We start from the raw sequence: 16,970 nt of genomic DNA, 5'->3' as shown, positions 1-16,970 counted from the left end.
CACTTGGAGACCCCACTGTGGCTCTAATGCTCTGTAATCATGAGAGATTCCTGTTGTGACATCCAAGTATTCCTGTTTGTGTGTGTGTGTGTCAGGGGGTGGTTTCAGAAATAGAGCACTGTAAAAAGCAGTGCTGCTCAGAATTAACATGCATTCAAATCAGCTCTGATTCTTGCTAAAATAATGGCTTCTCACCGAGGCATCTGAGAGAGGCCCTAAGATTCTGCATTTCTAACAAGTTCCTCATTTATGCTGGTACTACTGGTCCTTACACTGCAGTTGGAGTAGAAACTCCAAAGAAAACCATGGGCCCATTGCTCTGAAGTGCTGGACTCTTTCTTTCTTCCCCACACTAGACTTTCTCTCAAACCCTTAAATGATGGTGTGTTAATTTACACAAAATAGCCAAATTATTATTTTTCCTGTACAATACTACAGTGTTAGAATAAGTTAGGGATGAACAGATTTGATCAATGTGATTAACTTACAACTAGCTTAATTGCTATCAGTGATAAATGACCTACTTAGTTTCAACCAATGACGTATAAAACTTTTCCCCCTGTTTTCTCATACAAAGAAGAGAAGTAATCCATTTAATATCCATTAACCTAGAAGGAAAATGTAAAGACAAGTTATGATTTATTATTGACTTAAGTGAATTCCTATTATTTGTGGCAGAAGAAATTATATCAACGATGCCTAAATATATTTTTAAAGGCCTTGAATTTTCTTCACACCTTACTTCAATTAATTCAATAATATATTTAGTTTCTCTCTGAAGCCTATCATAATATCCATTTTGTGCTTTATTACATCCAAGGAGCTTCTCCTCTAGTATTTAATTTGATCCTTAAGGAGAACCAGAAGGATTATCAATAATTTTCAGGTGAGAAAACCTAGACTCGGAAAGAGCAAACAACTATTTTAATGGCATAAGAACAGTACATGCCAAAGAGAGAGTTAAAACATATTTTGGTCTTCTAATTCTAAGCCCTATCACCCATTACAGCTATATTTTATATTTTAAGATCAATGAGTACACTTCTATCACTTCCCCCACTTCATCATTCCATTGGGATTACTGAAATATTTGTCTTATTTTCTAGACTGTGTCTGGCTCACTGGGGCTTTAGTGAAATAAACCTCTTTATGAGTATCTTTCTAAGTAAAAAGCACTTTAGTTTTAATTTATGTCTCTTTTGAATTAATAGGATTAAAATAGCATGTTTAAAGGACTCTTAGGAAAATGCAAAAGGTATATTACAAGTTCTTGAGAGGCATTCATCAAATTTTGTTAAAAAGACCCAATGACATTCATTTTTAAAATATCCACAAATTTATATTTTACACATATATTGAAAGACCCTCACTGTAAGAAGTCCTTAATAAGACCTAAGGAATTAGAGCCAAATTTTAGGTTATTGAAGTCATACAAAAAGCAATTGCATATAAAAACTTTTATCTCCTCAATAATTTATAGATAGTAAACCTACTATTTAAAAGAAAAAAAAAAAACTATTTTAACCAAAAAAACAGGTTGACTGGATTTAATACCAGAAAAATTTGCCTTTACTTAAGTTATACTCTTATAAGTTCCTTCCATATTTATGCATAACCAGGACACAATCAAAGGTCTCATAATATAGCTCTCCTTCACCCCACCCTGCTGGGGGTGGGGGGTGATGCTGCTGACTGCGCAGACTTCAGTGATTCTCATATGTTCTTAATTCCAGAACACTTTTTATATGATACCCTTGTATGGTGATATTAGTAACTTCCACCACTCTGTGAACCTCTACAGATCAATTACATTTAGAAGAGTGCTTCACATATATTGTTAAATAGATTTTGTGTGTGTGTGTGCTCAGTAGTGCCTGACTCTTTGCGACCCATTGGATTGTAGCCTGCCAGGCTCCTCTGTCTATGGGATTTCCCAGGCAAGAATACTGGAGTGGACTGTCATTTCCTACTCCAGATAATAGATTTTAATTATTACTAAATAAATTTTTTAGATACAGGCAAGTTGTAATACAGATATTGAACTGAAATGCAGGAAACAGATCAGTTTTTTAATTATCTGCTTATGGGACTCTGATGTTATCATTTAATCTTTTTATTTCCAAATCCTTACATATAAATTTTCTAAACATATGTAGTACTTACAACCTGTGTCATTATATCAAACTGAATATATTTCATATCTATTTAATCTCTCTTTCCACCTAGACAACAGTTGACACTGATAATGAATCAGGTAATAGTTTATTATGCAAAATAATTCACTTTTATTAACTTATGTTCTAAAAGGAGCCTGATTTTAGAGAAAAAAAATTGAGTCTTATCATTATTTTCTTCAATAGGGTATGGATTATCCCATATTGCTCCTGAATCATTAATTATTCCTCACCTAGATTATTTCAATTAACACAAAAATATGTTGCTGTTTTACTCATAAAAAAAAAAAAAGACAGTCTATTGATCTCATTGTCCTTTCAGCTACATCTCCATTATAGGAAAACCCCTTGAAAGAATTATCTACACTTACCTCCACTTCCTGAGCCCACACTCCAGAATGCATCCTTGTGTTCTGACTCCCATTCTTGAAGATACTACTCTTATCAAGGTCAACAATAGACTTTTGTTGTTACATTTAATATTGGTTTTTACTTATCTTTCATGACAGAGCTAAACAGGGCACTGCTGATGAGTCCTCTTCTTACTTTCTTCATATAACTTCCTCTACACCACAACTTCTGATTTTGCTCCTCCCGACCTGAGTACTTCTTTTAGTTCATGTTGATGCTCATTCCTTCTTTCTCTAATCCCCTGACTTAAGGAATTAAAATTTATATATGCTAACTGCCAAATTCATATCTCCAATTGACACTGCCCATAAACTCCAGAAATTATACACTCAAATACTTTCTTGGCATTTCACTTAGATATCTAATAGACTTCTCAAACAAATATGTCCACTTGATCTTCCCACACAGCAGCCTTTCACAATCTCCACCATCTCAATTAATATCAACCCCATCCTTAGATCAAAAAACAAACACACACCATGGGGTTAGGCTTGACTTTTCTCTTACTTCACATCCACACCATCCAACCCCTCATTCACTTCCAATCCATCAACAAACCGTTCCCTTCTTCTTCTATCTCTACAGAAGGAGTCTGACTCACAGAACCCACCTGGATTATTACAATCCTCTCAGACTTAGCTCCCTAGTTTCCTGATCTCTCCTTTTTATCGCACACAATACAGAAGCCAGAGTGATCCTATAATAACGAAAGTCAGATCCTGTCACCTCTGTGTTCAAAATTCTACAGGGGACTCCCATAACATTCAGACTAAAAGCCAATGTTTTAACAATGGCAACAGTGAAAGAATCTGATCCTCCTTCCCTCCTATTAACTCTGATTTAATCATTTTTCTTATTTCTCCCATTCCATCTCTTTTTAGCCATACCATCAGTTATTATTTTCTGTGAAACATTATTATCTTTCTAGGTATTAATAGTTGTTCCTTTAACTCTCTTCTTTAGGATCCTTAAACATGTCAGACAAAAGCCAATCCCACACACAGCCTCAGTTTAGGGAAAATATGTCTGGGAAAACAAGTGAGTTTATTAGAAATTAAAGTATCAATGACTTGCTCCACTTGGGGGAAAAATATATATACATATATATGGGATTTTTCCTATAAGATTGATTATGCTTGTTTGTGATGTACTTAAGGGGAGATAAATTCAGAGCAAATCATTGATTTGACAACAAAAATGTCCACTTTTGAAAGGAGCTCCTGAATGATTTTATGATTCCTTTTAACCCACTCTGAAGGTTACTGACCACTCAAAGACACTCCTCTTATCAAGGTCAATAATGATCCAAAGGCTTGTTAACTACTAGAATATGATGAAGATAAAAATACTGGAAAGTACCTTCAATAAATTCACAGTCTGTGGGTGGTACTGGACTAAGAGAAACTAACTCTAGTAGAAAATCTCTGAGAATAAACAGAGGCGATTTTAATATATGCTGTAAATCCCCAGGAGGAAACTATATAATATTTTTCAAACTTGTTTACACAGGGAAAACTGTGGTCTAGGAACAACCATTAATACCTAGCAAGATAATAATGATTTCCAAAAAATAACTGACAGCTAAATGCTTACTACGTCAAACACTGTTTTTCATGCTTTACATGAATCAAGATACCTTCACACTATCCTTATTAAATACATTAATGCATTTACAAAACTGCAATACAGAAAATAAACATCCAAATATCTCACAGACCTAAGCAGTTTGGCTTCCGAATCTGCCTTCTTCATTGCTATACTCAATCGAGAGGAACAGAATCAATATTAGACTAGTCAAATCAAGTAAGTTAGATGCCTCAATTGTTATCTCTACTTGAGACATGCCACATTTCACATTAAACAGATTTATTTGCAAATAATAAAAAACATATAGACATCCATTCATTCCTCAGAAAATTCAACAAAATTACTATTCTTTCAAATACACTAATGTTTATTTATATAATAGCAGATGAAATTTTTAAAGGTGACATCAAGCTTTTTTTCTACAGAAACACATAAGTTTTGGAGGAGCAAAAAATAATTAGTACTCTCAGTAGTTACTGAAAAGAGCGTATTGCCAAAGATGTAATAATGAAACCTTGTTTTCTTCTTATATATCTTGATATTTCTATTTCTGAACATGCAATCTCTCTCTCAAGGGCATACAGTGGCAAGAACATGGACCTGAACTAGAGAGATGGAAACACACAATTTAGTTCTTTCACTTAACAGCTTCACGGTGTAGGGCAAGGCCTTCAAGCTCTGACGTCGTGTTTCTTATCTATAAAATGGGTACAAAAACAAGGTTCTTCATAGTGTCCTAAAACTTAGCCATGATAAAGTCCAACTAGGATCCTGGATTCAGTCTTTTGCCTTATATCCTGGATGGCACAACCCATGATTGAAGTAACCTTCACTCGTCTGTTTACCTGTTTATTGTTTGCCTTCCTATCTGGAAAAGAAATTCAAAGGAGACAGCGGCTTTTCCTTTGCCAAAGCTTTTGTACATTCTCTCTTTAGCTGTATTACCTATCTCATCTTTAGGAGTTTTCCAAACACCACTGCAGATACTACAGATTCCTGGGTACGAATATCCTTAACTTGTATAAGTTTCTTCATCAGGGGAACAATATACAAAATGTTTACACTAATTTCAAGATTGAAGTTCATCATTTTTCAAAAATTATATCTACTACATCTGCAGTATAAAGTATACAAGTCACTGTGAGAAGCCCACCTTGTAAGGCCATATATGTATGTATATTTTATCCTTATAACACAAAATACAGAAACCCAGATCATCCTGATCTCCAGGTTCCTTCCTTACTACTCTAGAAACTGATTTAGCATGCATAAATGTGTAAGAATTCAAAATATTCAACTGAGAAGGAATCTCTTTACACAACAAAAGAACCAAACAAGCTCCTGTGGATTCAGAGGTTCAAAACTAAGTCTATCAAAGGGCATTCTTTAGATAAAATGGTTATTATATTTCTGTTGACCTTTAAGAAATCCCGTAAAATAATCTTGCAGCTGTTCAAAGTATGGGCTGTGTGTCCACTCTGCACATAAGGAAGCCTGAGTTATGGAAAGTAAAGCTGATTTTGTGCTCATAAAAATGAATAATTTTTGAAAATTACAATCAACTTTTCATTTGGACTGAATTTTCTAGCCTCATATCCTGGAAGTGAATAACTAACAGCAGCCACAGGGCACTATTGGAGGGTGGTGGAGGAAGGAGGTGCGGGGGAGAGGGAGTGTATGTGTGTAACATGGGTGAGTTCAGAGATTTTTAAAATTACTTCACTGCATTCAATCTTTGCTACTGCTTTTGAAATGCAGATAACATACTTGTAAATAAGTACCTAAAAATATAACATTTGAAAAGTATACTAAATATAAGAACCATAAAAAGAAGAGTTCTTATTGCATTGAATCCAACATTTATACCAGTTCTTTTATATAAGTACTAGGTGCTGGGACTTTGGCCACCTCATGCGAAGAGTTGACTCATTGGAAAAGACTCTGATGCTGGGAGGGATTGGGGGCAGGAGGAGAAGGGGACGACAGAGGAGGAGATGGCTGGATGGCATCACTGACTCGATGGACGTGAGTCTCAGTGAACTTCAGGAGTTGGTGATGGACAGGGAGGCCTGGCATGCTGCGATTCATGGGGTCTCAAAAGAGTCGGACACGACTGAGCGACTGAACTGAACTGAACTGACTGAGGTGCTGGGAGAAGTGAGAATATATAGAATATATATAGAGATAAATAAAACAAGATTTTAAACTCTTACACACTTTTGTACTTTGTATTCCAAGTACAAAAGCAGATTCAGCTCCCCAAAACTTTCTTATTAAGAATAAGCTAATTAGCAGCTGCTACCTAAAATTAATGTTTTTAATTCTTTTTAATTTTTAGAACCTGATCCATTATTTTCAAATGATCAAGTTACCACATTTGAGTTAACATTTTACAATTAATTGTATAAAATTTTGATTATGACTACAAATTAGCACAATGACAATCTTTGCTTCCTATAAGACTATCAGAGGGGATGAAATCCCAGAAGTCTGTAAATCTCTTTTGGCCCCTGAGTAATCTTAAATGGAGACTGTGGTTTTCTTCAACCCCATTTGATTTTGACAACTGAAATCATACAATCAGTCAGGTAGGTAAGTGCCCCAGGGAAGAAAAGCTCTTGTCCAGGGTGTGAGAAATATGAATAGGTACACAGGCTCCCTGCAGCATGGGGCTGACTCAGGAATTGAGCCACCAACTAATCTGAGACCTTAATTTCTTAATTTCTCAGTACCTCGGTATCCTCCTTTATAGGAAGATGGTAATAATCTCCACTTCCGAGGGTGGTGATGAGGATAACATAATTCACACACAGTCCTTATTCCAATGCTTTGCCCATGAGGAATCCCAGAGAGTAATCATTAACTATTATTAAAGTTTCTTTCCAAGTCTATTTTGCATGTTTATATTCATCAATACAATGCTCTGGCATTATTCACTGTATCACAGAAACCAAGTAATATTTCCTTTTTTTTCCCTTCAATCTATTTTCAAACTTTCTATTTTTTTTTAACTGTTTGACTTTTACTATTTGTTTTCTGTTCTATGAAGAAGTGAAGTGAAAGTTGCTCAGTCGTGTCTGATTCTTTGAAACCCTAGGGACTGTAGTCCATGGAATTCTCCAGGCTAGAATACTGGAGTAGGTAACCTTTCCCGTCTCCAGGGGATCTTCCCAACCCAGGGATCGAACCCAGGTCTCCCACTTTGCAAGTGGATTCTTTACCAGCTGAGCCCCAAGGTAAGCCCAAGGATACTGGAGTGGGTAGCCAATCTCTTCTCCAGCAGATCCTCCCAACCCAGGAATTGAACCGGGATCTCCTGCATTGCAGGAGGATTCTTTACCAACTTAGCTATCAGGGAACTTAAAGTAAATGTAGAGGCATTTGCCTTAAAAACAGGCAAACAAATCAGACACGTGCAATATGACGGGTTGTGAAAAGCCCATATTATGTATCCATATCCCTATTAGGACAGAAAACATTTCCATAATTTAAGGAAGTTTCCTCTTGCATTCCTTTCCATATGATCGTCCCTCAACCATGCAAAAGCAATATCTTGATTTTTTTTAAAACCATAGGTTAGTTTTACCCGTTCTAGCAATTTGAGAAGAATGTAAAAACTCAAAGATAATGATGCTAGCTTAACTCGTTGTTCATGAGATATAAATTCAAAACAAATACCAACATATGAAATGTGTAATGGATGTAATAAAATAATTCCACTTATGCTTACATTAAGCATCAAATTAGCTTTTACTATCGATATTTAATTTGAGCTGAAAAACTATCTTTTAAAAGATTACCTTTTAATCTTTAAGATAAAAAGTTATCTTAAAGTTATCAGCATTATTTTTACCTGCCAAGTTCAGAATAAAGGAGTCTGAATCCCCTATATTCCTCTCATTAGTTAAGGTATTAAAGAGGCCAAGGGGATACCAGGAAAAAAAATCTTCACCAACGAAACTTGGCACATCCTCTCTCTCTCTCTCTCTTTCAATATATATATTTATATATTACACTTACATATAAACATGATGGTTAAATACTAACATATAAACTTTGCTTTTAAATGTTTAAATTAATATAAAAGCGATCAGATTTCACTTCTTAAATGTTTTCTCATCTCTGTTTTAAGCCTTTCACACTTCTTAAACAATAAAATATGTATATCCTTGAGATATTCAAGATATTTCAGTTTGTTAGTATTTTGAAGATATCTTACTGTTTTTAAAAAATGCCAAGGATAAGCTAATTAGTAGCAGCTGTATGGAATTAACATTTTTCTATTTTTAGGGTGTTAGGTTGCTCACTGCAGGCCTAGGAGGCCTCTACTTGCCCAGCTTCAAGACCAAAGAAAGAGCCCAGGGTCAGCGACAGAAATATCAGTGGTTTAACAGAAGGGGAGCTTACATGTCTGAAGCAAGATCTTAGAGCAACACCCCACAGAGGTTATGACTGACCCCAAAGCAGAACATGGCAGCAGGCTTCAGTCCCAGAGGCCGGGGGCTAGAGGGTGGGGGGGGGGGGCGGGGAGGCGGGGCAATGTTACCATTTATAGAAAGAATTGACAGCAGGTTGGCTCATCAGTTACCAGGGAAATCAGAAACCCCTTCCTCCGCTTTGATAGGTTATCTTGGTGGCTAAAAGTTAGAACAATCATTCAGTTCAGTTCAGTTCAGTCGCTCAGTCGTGTCCGACTCTTTGCGACCCCATGAATCGCAGCACCCAGGCCTCCCTGTCCACCACCAACTCCCAGAGTTCACTCAGACTCACGTCCATCAAGTCAGTGATGCCATCCAGCCATCTCATCCTCTTCCTCCCCTTCTCCTCCTGCCCCCAATCCCTCCCAGCGTCAGAGTCTTTTCCAATGAGTCAACTCTTCGCATGAGGTGGCCAAAGTACTGGAGTTTCAGCTTTAGCATCATTCCTTCCAAAGAAATACCAGGGCTGATCATTAGCTGGAGCCTAAGCAAGCATGTGGAGAAGGCAATGGCACCCCTCTCCAGTACTCTTGCCTGGCAAATCCCATGGGTGGAGGAGCGTGGTAGGCGGCAGCCCATGGGGTCGCTAAGAGTCTGACACGACTAAGCTACTTCACTTTGACTTTTCACTTCCATGCATTGGAGAAGGAAATGGCAACCCACTCCAGTGTTTTTGCCTGGAGAGAGTCCCAGTGACAGGGGAGCCTGGTGGGCTGCCGTCTATGGGGTCGCACAGAGTCGGACACGACTGAAGTGACTTAGCAGCAGCAGCAGCAAGCAAACATGTAGGAAAGTCTGGCAGATGTAGGTGAAGCAGGTACCGGTTGAGCAGAAGACTTACAGACAGCAAGAGAAAAACCATCTTGAGTGGCCTGACCATATGTAGGGATTGTTTTAATACAAGCTGACTGCAACTTGAGGATAAAAATTTCCTAATTATGCTAATCAATAGTTAATACTTGTAAATAATGAACTGAAAAGTATACATGGACAGTTTTTACATCTATTTTCTTCACCAAGAAAAATATATAATTGGGCTTTGTGTTCTATAATAATAATATTATTAACTGATTACAAACATTTCACTGAACTCAGCATGCGTTTCTAAATAAAAGAAGAGATGCTGAAAAACACTGACACATTTACCTTTGTAGGTTAGCTTGAGTCGTGGAATATTTTGCTTAGAAGTTCTAATGACTGGAAGAAACAGCATGGTCATGCTTATCGTCATCAGGGCATGAAAAAGATGAAAATTGTGGCTTCTGGACTTTGGTTTCTCATCTTTAGTAACAATCATGATGAAAACAATGTTCTCTTTCAAACAGTGTTAACTGAATCTAAAAAGAAGAAAAAAACTATTAATATAGCAATTTGCAGATTTCTCTATACTTAGTAAATTATAATTTTATGAATGTATGTTTTTAAAAAAAATAATTTCTCCTCTCTTGTTCTGCTCTTACAAATTGTTGCAGGGGGAATGAATCAAAACTGAGTAATAAAAGTGTAATAAATAAACGGCTGGCTTTATTCAGACATGGAGATGAGTGCAAAACAAAAACTTCAACTACTTAGGTTAATTAGCATCTCTTCTTCTACTAAAGTGTTTGTCTTGTTTTATGCAAATATAGGAGGAACCAATTCTTTCTGTATCTTGATGGATTCGTGGTCAGAAAAGAATACTGGTAGAAGCCTACTCTTGCCTTATACAATCCTCAAAGAAAAAGATCCTCAAGTAAAACTGAATAAAAGCTATCATTTTGAGAGATTTCTTTTGTTTCTGACCAAAAAATATTTCCAAGTCTACCTATAATTGGGACAATTAAACATGATCTGGTCAGGGCCACCAGTACAGATTTTAGACCTGGGCCAAGGCAATCTTACCTGCAACCTATATTACTCCACACAGGGTGGCACTGAATATAAAATACTGTAGAAGAAAAAAATTTATAATAGGACATAGTTATTAAGTAGGTTGCCACAATCAAGCTGCCTTGGTTGTCTTTGTTAAGACATGGAATAAATCAAAACTCACGTATTTCCAACGAAGCCTTGTAATAATAATTATAAATAATATTCATTGAGTATTTACATGAACCAGGTACTTTTTAAAAAGTGGTGTGAAAATCTTATCCTATGTTCATTGTTTTTTTACCTTATTCAAGAACCCATATTTATTTAATTGCATTGAGCAGGTTCAGCTGTATGCAACAAATTCTACTAAATTCCCTTTTCATTTTTACTCTGTTACACTATTTTCTAATTTTCCTTGTTATGGCTTTTCAAACATATCCATCATTTAAAAGTAGACATTTAATTTCCAAATAAATGGGGTTTTTAAAATATCTTTGATATTACTCTCTCATTTTGATATTAAATTCTCATTTAAATGCTTTCTTCTCTACAATCACCCTCTGTGTTTTTTTCAGTCTTCTAACTTTAGTGAGGCTTTAAATGGCTAAGTCAAATATCTCCTTGGTAAATGTCACATTGCAGTTGAAAATATGTGGGTAATTTTCAAATATCTTTTGATACTTACTTCTAACATAATTCCACAGTAATAAGAGAACAGACTCTATATGATTTCAATACCTTTAAACCATGAAAATGTTGCACCTTACTTTATGTTCTTAGATATGTTACAGTGTCTCCTAGTTTATACTCTATGGGAACTTGGACAAAATTTGTATCCTACCATTTTGTGAAAATTGTATAATTCTTAATTATGTTGAATTGGTTCATGGTGCTTTTCACGTCTACTACGTACTTCTACTTTTCTGTATATTCATTCTATTAATTTTTGTGAGTTTGATATTGAAACTCCAACTAAAAATCTTAACTTATCTACTTAAAAAATAATTGTAATATATAGTGGAACTATATGTAACTTTGTTCTGTATTTTCCAAGTCTCCTTTAATGTGTTATCTTACTTTCATAATTTAAAAAATAAAAAAGAGAAGAAAAAGGCTGGTTTATATAAATTAAATGACCTAATGCTGATAAATTAAACAAGTATGTCATTAGACTGAGGTTTCTCTAATGCCATGATAGCCTATCTAATTGAACAAAGCCTAAGCCTGTAAATGCCTCAAAAGTACAAACTTAGAACACTAAGAACAATCCATCAGTTAACTAGGCTTTAAGGTATAGACAATCAAATAATCTTCCTGTTTTGGAAAATTTCTTTAGGTAAGTCTTTCCCCTAATATCCATCTATTAGTGGAGTGCTCCTAACCGCTTTCAGTTTCAGTTCAGTTTAGTTGCTCAGTTGTGTCAGACTCTTTGCCACCCCATGAACTGCAGCATGCCAGGCTTCCATCTCCATCACCAAATGCCAGAGCTTTTATATTCATTGAGTTGCTGATGCCATCGAACCATCTCATCCTCTGTCAGGCCTTCAATCTTTCCCAGCATGGGGGTCTTTTCTAATGAGTCAGTTCTTCACCAGGTGGCCAAAGTATTGGAGCTTCAGCGTCAGCATCAGTCCTTCCAATGAATATTCAGGGCTCATTTCCTTTAGGATTGACTGGTTGATCTCCCTGCAGTCCAAGGGAATCTCAAGAGTCTTCTCCAACACCACACTTCAAAAGCATCAATTCTTTGGTGCTTAGCTTTCTTTATGGTCCAACTCTCATATTCATACATGACTATTGGAAAAACCATAGCTTTGACTAGATGGACGTTTGTTGGCAAATTGACATCTCTGCTTTTTAATATGCTGTCTAGGTGTGTCATAGCTTTTCTTCCAAGAAGCAAGCATATTTTCATTTCATGGCTGCAGTCACCATCTGCAGTGATTTTGGAGCCCAAGAAAATAAAAGTCTCTCACTGTTTCCATTGTTTCCCCATCTATTTGCCATCCAGTGATGGGACCAGATGCCATGATCTTAGTTTCTTGAATGTTGATTTTTAAGCCAGCATTTTCACTCTCTTCTTTCACCTTCATTAAGAGACTCTTTAGTTCCTTTTCACTTTCTGCCTAAAGGTGGTGTCATCTGCATATCTGAAGTTATTGATATTTCTCCCAGCAATCTTGATTCCAGCTTGTGTTTCATCCAGCCAGCATTTAGCATGATGTACCATGCTTATAAGTTAAATAAGCAGGGTGACAATATACAGCCTTGACATACTCCTTTCCCAATTTGGAACCAGTCCGTTGAAACAGTTGCTTCCAAATTTGCTAGCATATTGAGTGCAGCACTTTAACAGCATCATCTTTTAGGATTTGAAATAGTTCAGCCAGAATTCCATCACATCCAATAGCTTTGTTCATAGTGATGCTTCCTAATGCCCACTTGACTTCAGACTCCAGGATGTCTGGCTCTAGGTTGGTGATCACACCATTATCATTATCTGGGTTATGAAGAACTTCTGTGAATTCTTAACCACCTCTTCTTAATATCTGCTGCTTCTGTTAGGTCTGTACCATTTCTGTCCTTTATTGTGTCCATCTTTGCATGAAAAGTTCCCTTGGTATCTCGAATTTTCTTGAAGAGATCTCTAGTCTTTCCCATTCTATTGTTTTCCTCTATTTCTTTGCATTGTTCACTGAGGAAGACTTTCTTATCTCTCCTTGCTATTCTTTGGAACTCTGCATCAAATGGGTATGGCTTTCCTTTTCTTCTTTGCCTTTTACATCTCTTCTATTCTCAGCTATTTGTAAGGCCTCCTCAGACAGCCATTTTGCCTTTCACATTTCTTCTTCTTGGGAATGGTCTTGATCATGGCCTCCTGTATGATGTTACAAACCTTCATCCATAGTTCTTCAGGCACTCTATCAGATCTAGTCCCTTGAATCTATTTCTCACTTCTACTGTACAGTCGTGAGGGATTTGATTTAGGTCATGCCTGAATGGTCTGGTGGTTTTCCCTACTTTCTTCAATTAAAGTCTGAGTTTTGCAATAAAGAGTTCATGTCTGAGCCACAGTCAGATTCTGGTCTTGTTTTTGCTAACTGTATAGAGCTTCTCTATCTTTGGCTGCAAAGAATATAATCAATCTGATTTTGGTATTGACCATCTGGTGATGTCCATGTGTAGAGTCATCTCTTGTGCTGTTGGTAGAGAGTGTTTGCTAAGATCAGTGCATTCCCTTGGCAAAACTCTGTTAGCCTATGCCCTGCTTCATTTTGTACTCCAAGACAAACTTGTCTGTTACTCCAGTTATCTCTTCACTTTCCACTTTTGAATTCCACTCCCCTTGTTGAAAAGGACATCTTTTTTTTGTTGTTAGTTCTAGAAGGTCTTTTAGCACTTCACAGAACCTTTCAACTTCAGCTTCTTTGGTATTAGTGGTTGATACTTCCAGTTTGGTATCACACAGTTCAGATTGATTTTTGATCAAATATACTCTTAAAAATTTTAACATGCCTCCATTTATTTTTTATCAATGCTAGTGACATCCAAGAAAGACAGGTAATTATATATTTTCCTTATTTTACAGATGAGGAAACTGAAGTACACATTTTGATAATTCTCTCAAGGTCATAGGGCAAATAAGAGATGAATTAAAACTTTTGTTCCAGACTTTAGATAGAATCAGCTTCCTTAGCCCCAAAGTATTTTATGTGCTTTTCATTATGTCACAATCAAGTTATTTTCAACTCTTCAAAAGTCTTCCCTCTCCTCGATATTTTCTAAGACATAACTCATAGGAACGATATTGCTTTGCCTGCTTCTGGGAAGGATTCCAGATGTGGTACCTGCTTCAAGTATCAATAATTTCTACACTTCCTTTAGTGACAGTTAAGCCATAATGAAAAAGTATTATCCTTTAGTAATTATCTAATTATTTAATATCAAAATAAATATTGTATGCCTATAGGGTTAATTTTAAGAGAAAGTCTATTAAGAGTATTTTTCTTATGGAAGATCAACTCTTTATTAAAATGCTTTTATTAGAATGACTTTGAATCAAGATTCCTTAAATTTATCTTAAATCTCAGAAGTCAAAATCAGTCTCAGAAGGTGAAATAAAACAAATTATATATGTATTAATTTTATACATAAGACAAATATTCAAGAATACATTACAGATTGTATGTTGTTTATTCATGAAGTGTTCAACACGAATGCTTAATACAGTATGTTTTCTCACTTACTTTAATTATCTAGGAAGTACCAAACTATTCTATCTTTCTGTAATCTGTGCATATTTAATTCTTTGATTTAGAAGATTACTACAAATGAAAAGAATCAAGTTGATTTAGATACTCATTTAAGAATAATGTACCAAATATGCCACACATATTTTCTTCACATTTGCTTGACATTTTGTGATGATTCCAGAGATCTAATTGCCAACATCTGTTGGATCATAGATAAAGCAAGAAATTCCAGAAAAACATCTATTTCTGCTGCACTGACTACACCAAAGCCTTCGGCTATGTGGATTTAAAAAACTGTGGAATATTCTTCAAGAGATGGGAACACCAGGCCACCTTACCTGCCTCCTGTGAAATCTGTATGCAGGTCAAGAAGCAACAGTTGGAACCAGACATGGAACAACGGACTGGTTCCAAATTGGGAAAGGAGTATGTCAAGGCTGTATAATGTCACCCTGCTTATTTAACTTATATGCAGAGTACCCCATGGGACATGCCAGGCTGGATGAAACACAAGCTAGAATCAAGATTGCCGGGAGAAATATAATAACCTCAGATATGCAGATGACACCACCTTTATGGCAGACAGTGAAGAGGAACTAAAGAGCATATTAATGAAACTGAACGAGGAGAGTGAAAAAACTGGCTTAAAGGTCAACATTCAGAAAATAAAATGGCATCTGGTCCCATCACTGCATGGTAAATAGATGGGGAAACAGGGGAAACAGTGTCAGACTTTATTTTTGGGGCTCCAAAATCACTGCAGATGGTGACTGCAGCTGTGAAATTAAAAGACTTGGAAGAAAATTTATGACCAACCTAGACAGCATATTAAAAAGCAGAGACATTATTTTGCCAACAAAGGTGCATCTAGTCAAAGATATGGTTTTTCCAGTAGTCATGCATGGATGTGAGAGTTGGACCATAAAGAAAGTTGAGCACTGAAGAATTGATGCTTTTGAAGTGTGGTGTTGGAGAAGACTCTTAAGATTCCCTTGGACTGCAGGGAGATCAAACCAGTCAATCCTAAAGGAAATGAGCCCTGAATATTCATTGGAAGGACTGATGCTGACGCAGAAGCTCCAATACTTTGGCCACCTGGTGAAGAACTGACTCATTAGAAAAGACCCCAATCCTGGGAAAGATTGAAGGCAGGAGGAGAAAGTGATGACAGAGAATAAGATGGTTCAATGTCATCAGTGGACATGAGTTTGAGCAACCTCCAGGAGTTGGTGATGGACAGGTAAGCCTAGTGGGCTGCAGTCCAAGGGGCTACAAAGAGTCAGACATGACTGAGCAACTAAACTGAACTGAATGATATAATTTAAGAGAAAACAGAAATTTCAGTGTGATGTAAAAGATCTATATTATCAGCAGCCCTTAATGAAAATTCTAGCTTTAATAATTTAAGTAAAAATATATATTTTAGAATAAAACACTAATGAAGTCCCTCAGTAAATAACATTTTTAAAGCAAACTCTAAAAGACTAAAGTTTTGTATTATATAAAAACTATTAGGACAACACATACACTGTTGGCACAAAACAGTCACTTAATTGATCTACAGAAAAATTTATAAGAATTAGTTTTAAATTATGTGAGTTTTCAATTATTTGGTGTCTTAAAAAAATTTATTTCTTCACTTTTTTAATTTTACATTTATGCCTGTAAAACACAGATACATTCTTTGTGTTATAGATTCTCCTTAAAAATGTGTTTTTTTGCAAATGAAATATTTTTAAGGAATATACACTTAAGAATATATATTATATATATACTTCTGGTCACTAACACCATAACTCATCTCCAAACATTTATTAAGGTGAGAAGAAAGATAAGAGTCTTTTTTAAAAGGAGCAGTTGATTAGATACAAATAATAAACTCTCAAGAAATAATTGCTAATATCAAGATATTGATATGATGCTATGGAAGACAATCAAAGGAGTTTAATATAGGTTTAAGTAAGACAAAGCTAGTTTCACAGAGAAAGAGAATAAAAAAGGAGAGGAAAAAAAAAAAAAGGAGAGACAGTTCCAGATGACAATGATACCTAGTGAAGGGTTCCAAAAAAGCTGGAAGCATGATAAAAATAAAACAGGTAATGGAGATAACATGATTCAGTGGGTGAAGGAGAGAGGAAACCAAAGAGGAATTCAGCCTAACACTTAAATGTGCCTCATGCCTGTTCTGGTATCTAATACAGTAGAACTCAAATGAT

General features: G+C 35.9%; 1 protein-coding gene across 2 annotated transcripts in view; it reads right to left on the bottom strand.

Annotated features, from left to right (window-relative positions):
* SEMA3D (semaphorin 3D) overlaps positions 1–16,970 on the bottom strand; it is a 228,315-nt gene that overhangs the window by 130,830 nt on the left and 80,515 nt on the right. For both annotated transcript variants that reach the window (XM_061413766.1, XM_061413767.1), the window contains one exon: positions 9,797–9,987. In XM_061413766.1, the coding sequence (XP_061269750.1) occupies positions 9,797–9,947 (151 nt within the window). In that variant the 5' untranslated portion in view covers positions 9,948–9,987. The remainder of the gene's footprint in view (positions 1–9,796; positions 9,988–16,970) is intronic.

The sequence above is a fragment of the Bos javanicus genome, chromosome 4, assembly GCF_032452875.1.
Source record: "Bos javanicus breed banteng chromosome 4, ARS-OSU_banteng_1.0, whole genome shotgun sequence".
NCBI lineage: Eukaryota > Metazoa > Chordata > Mammalia > Artiodactyla > Bovidae > Bos > Bos javanicus.
The sequence above is the reverse complement of the archived record's forward strand: the minus strand, read 5'-3'. Positions and strand labels throughout refer to the sequence as shown.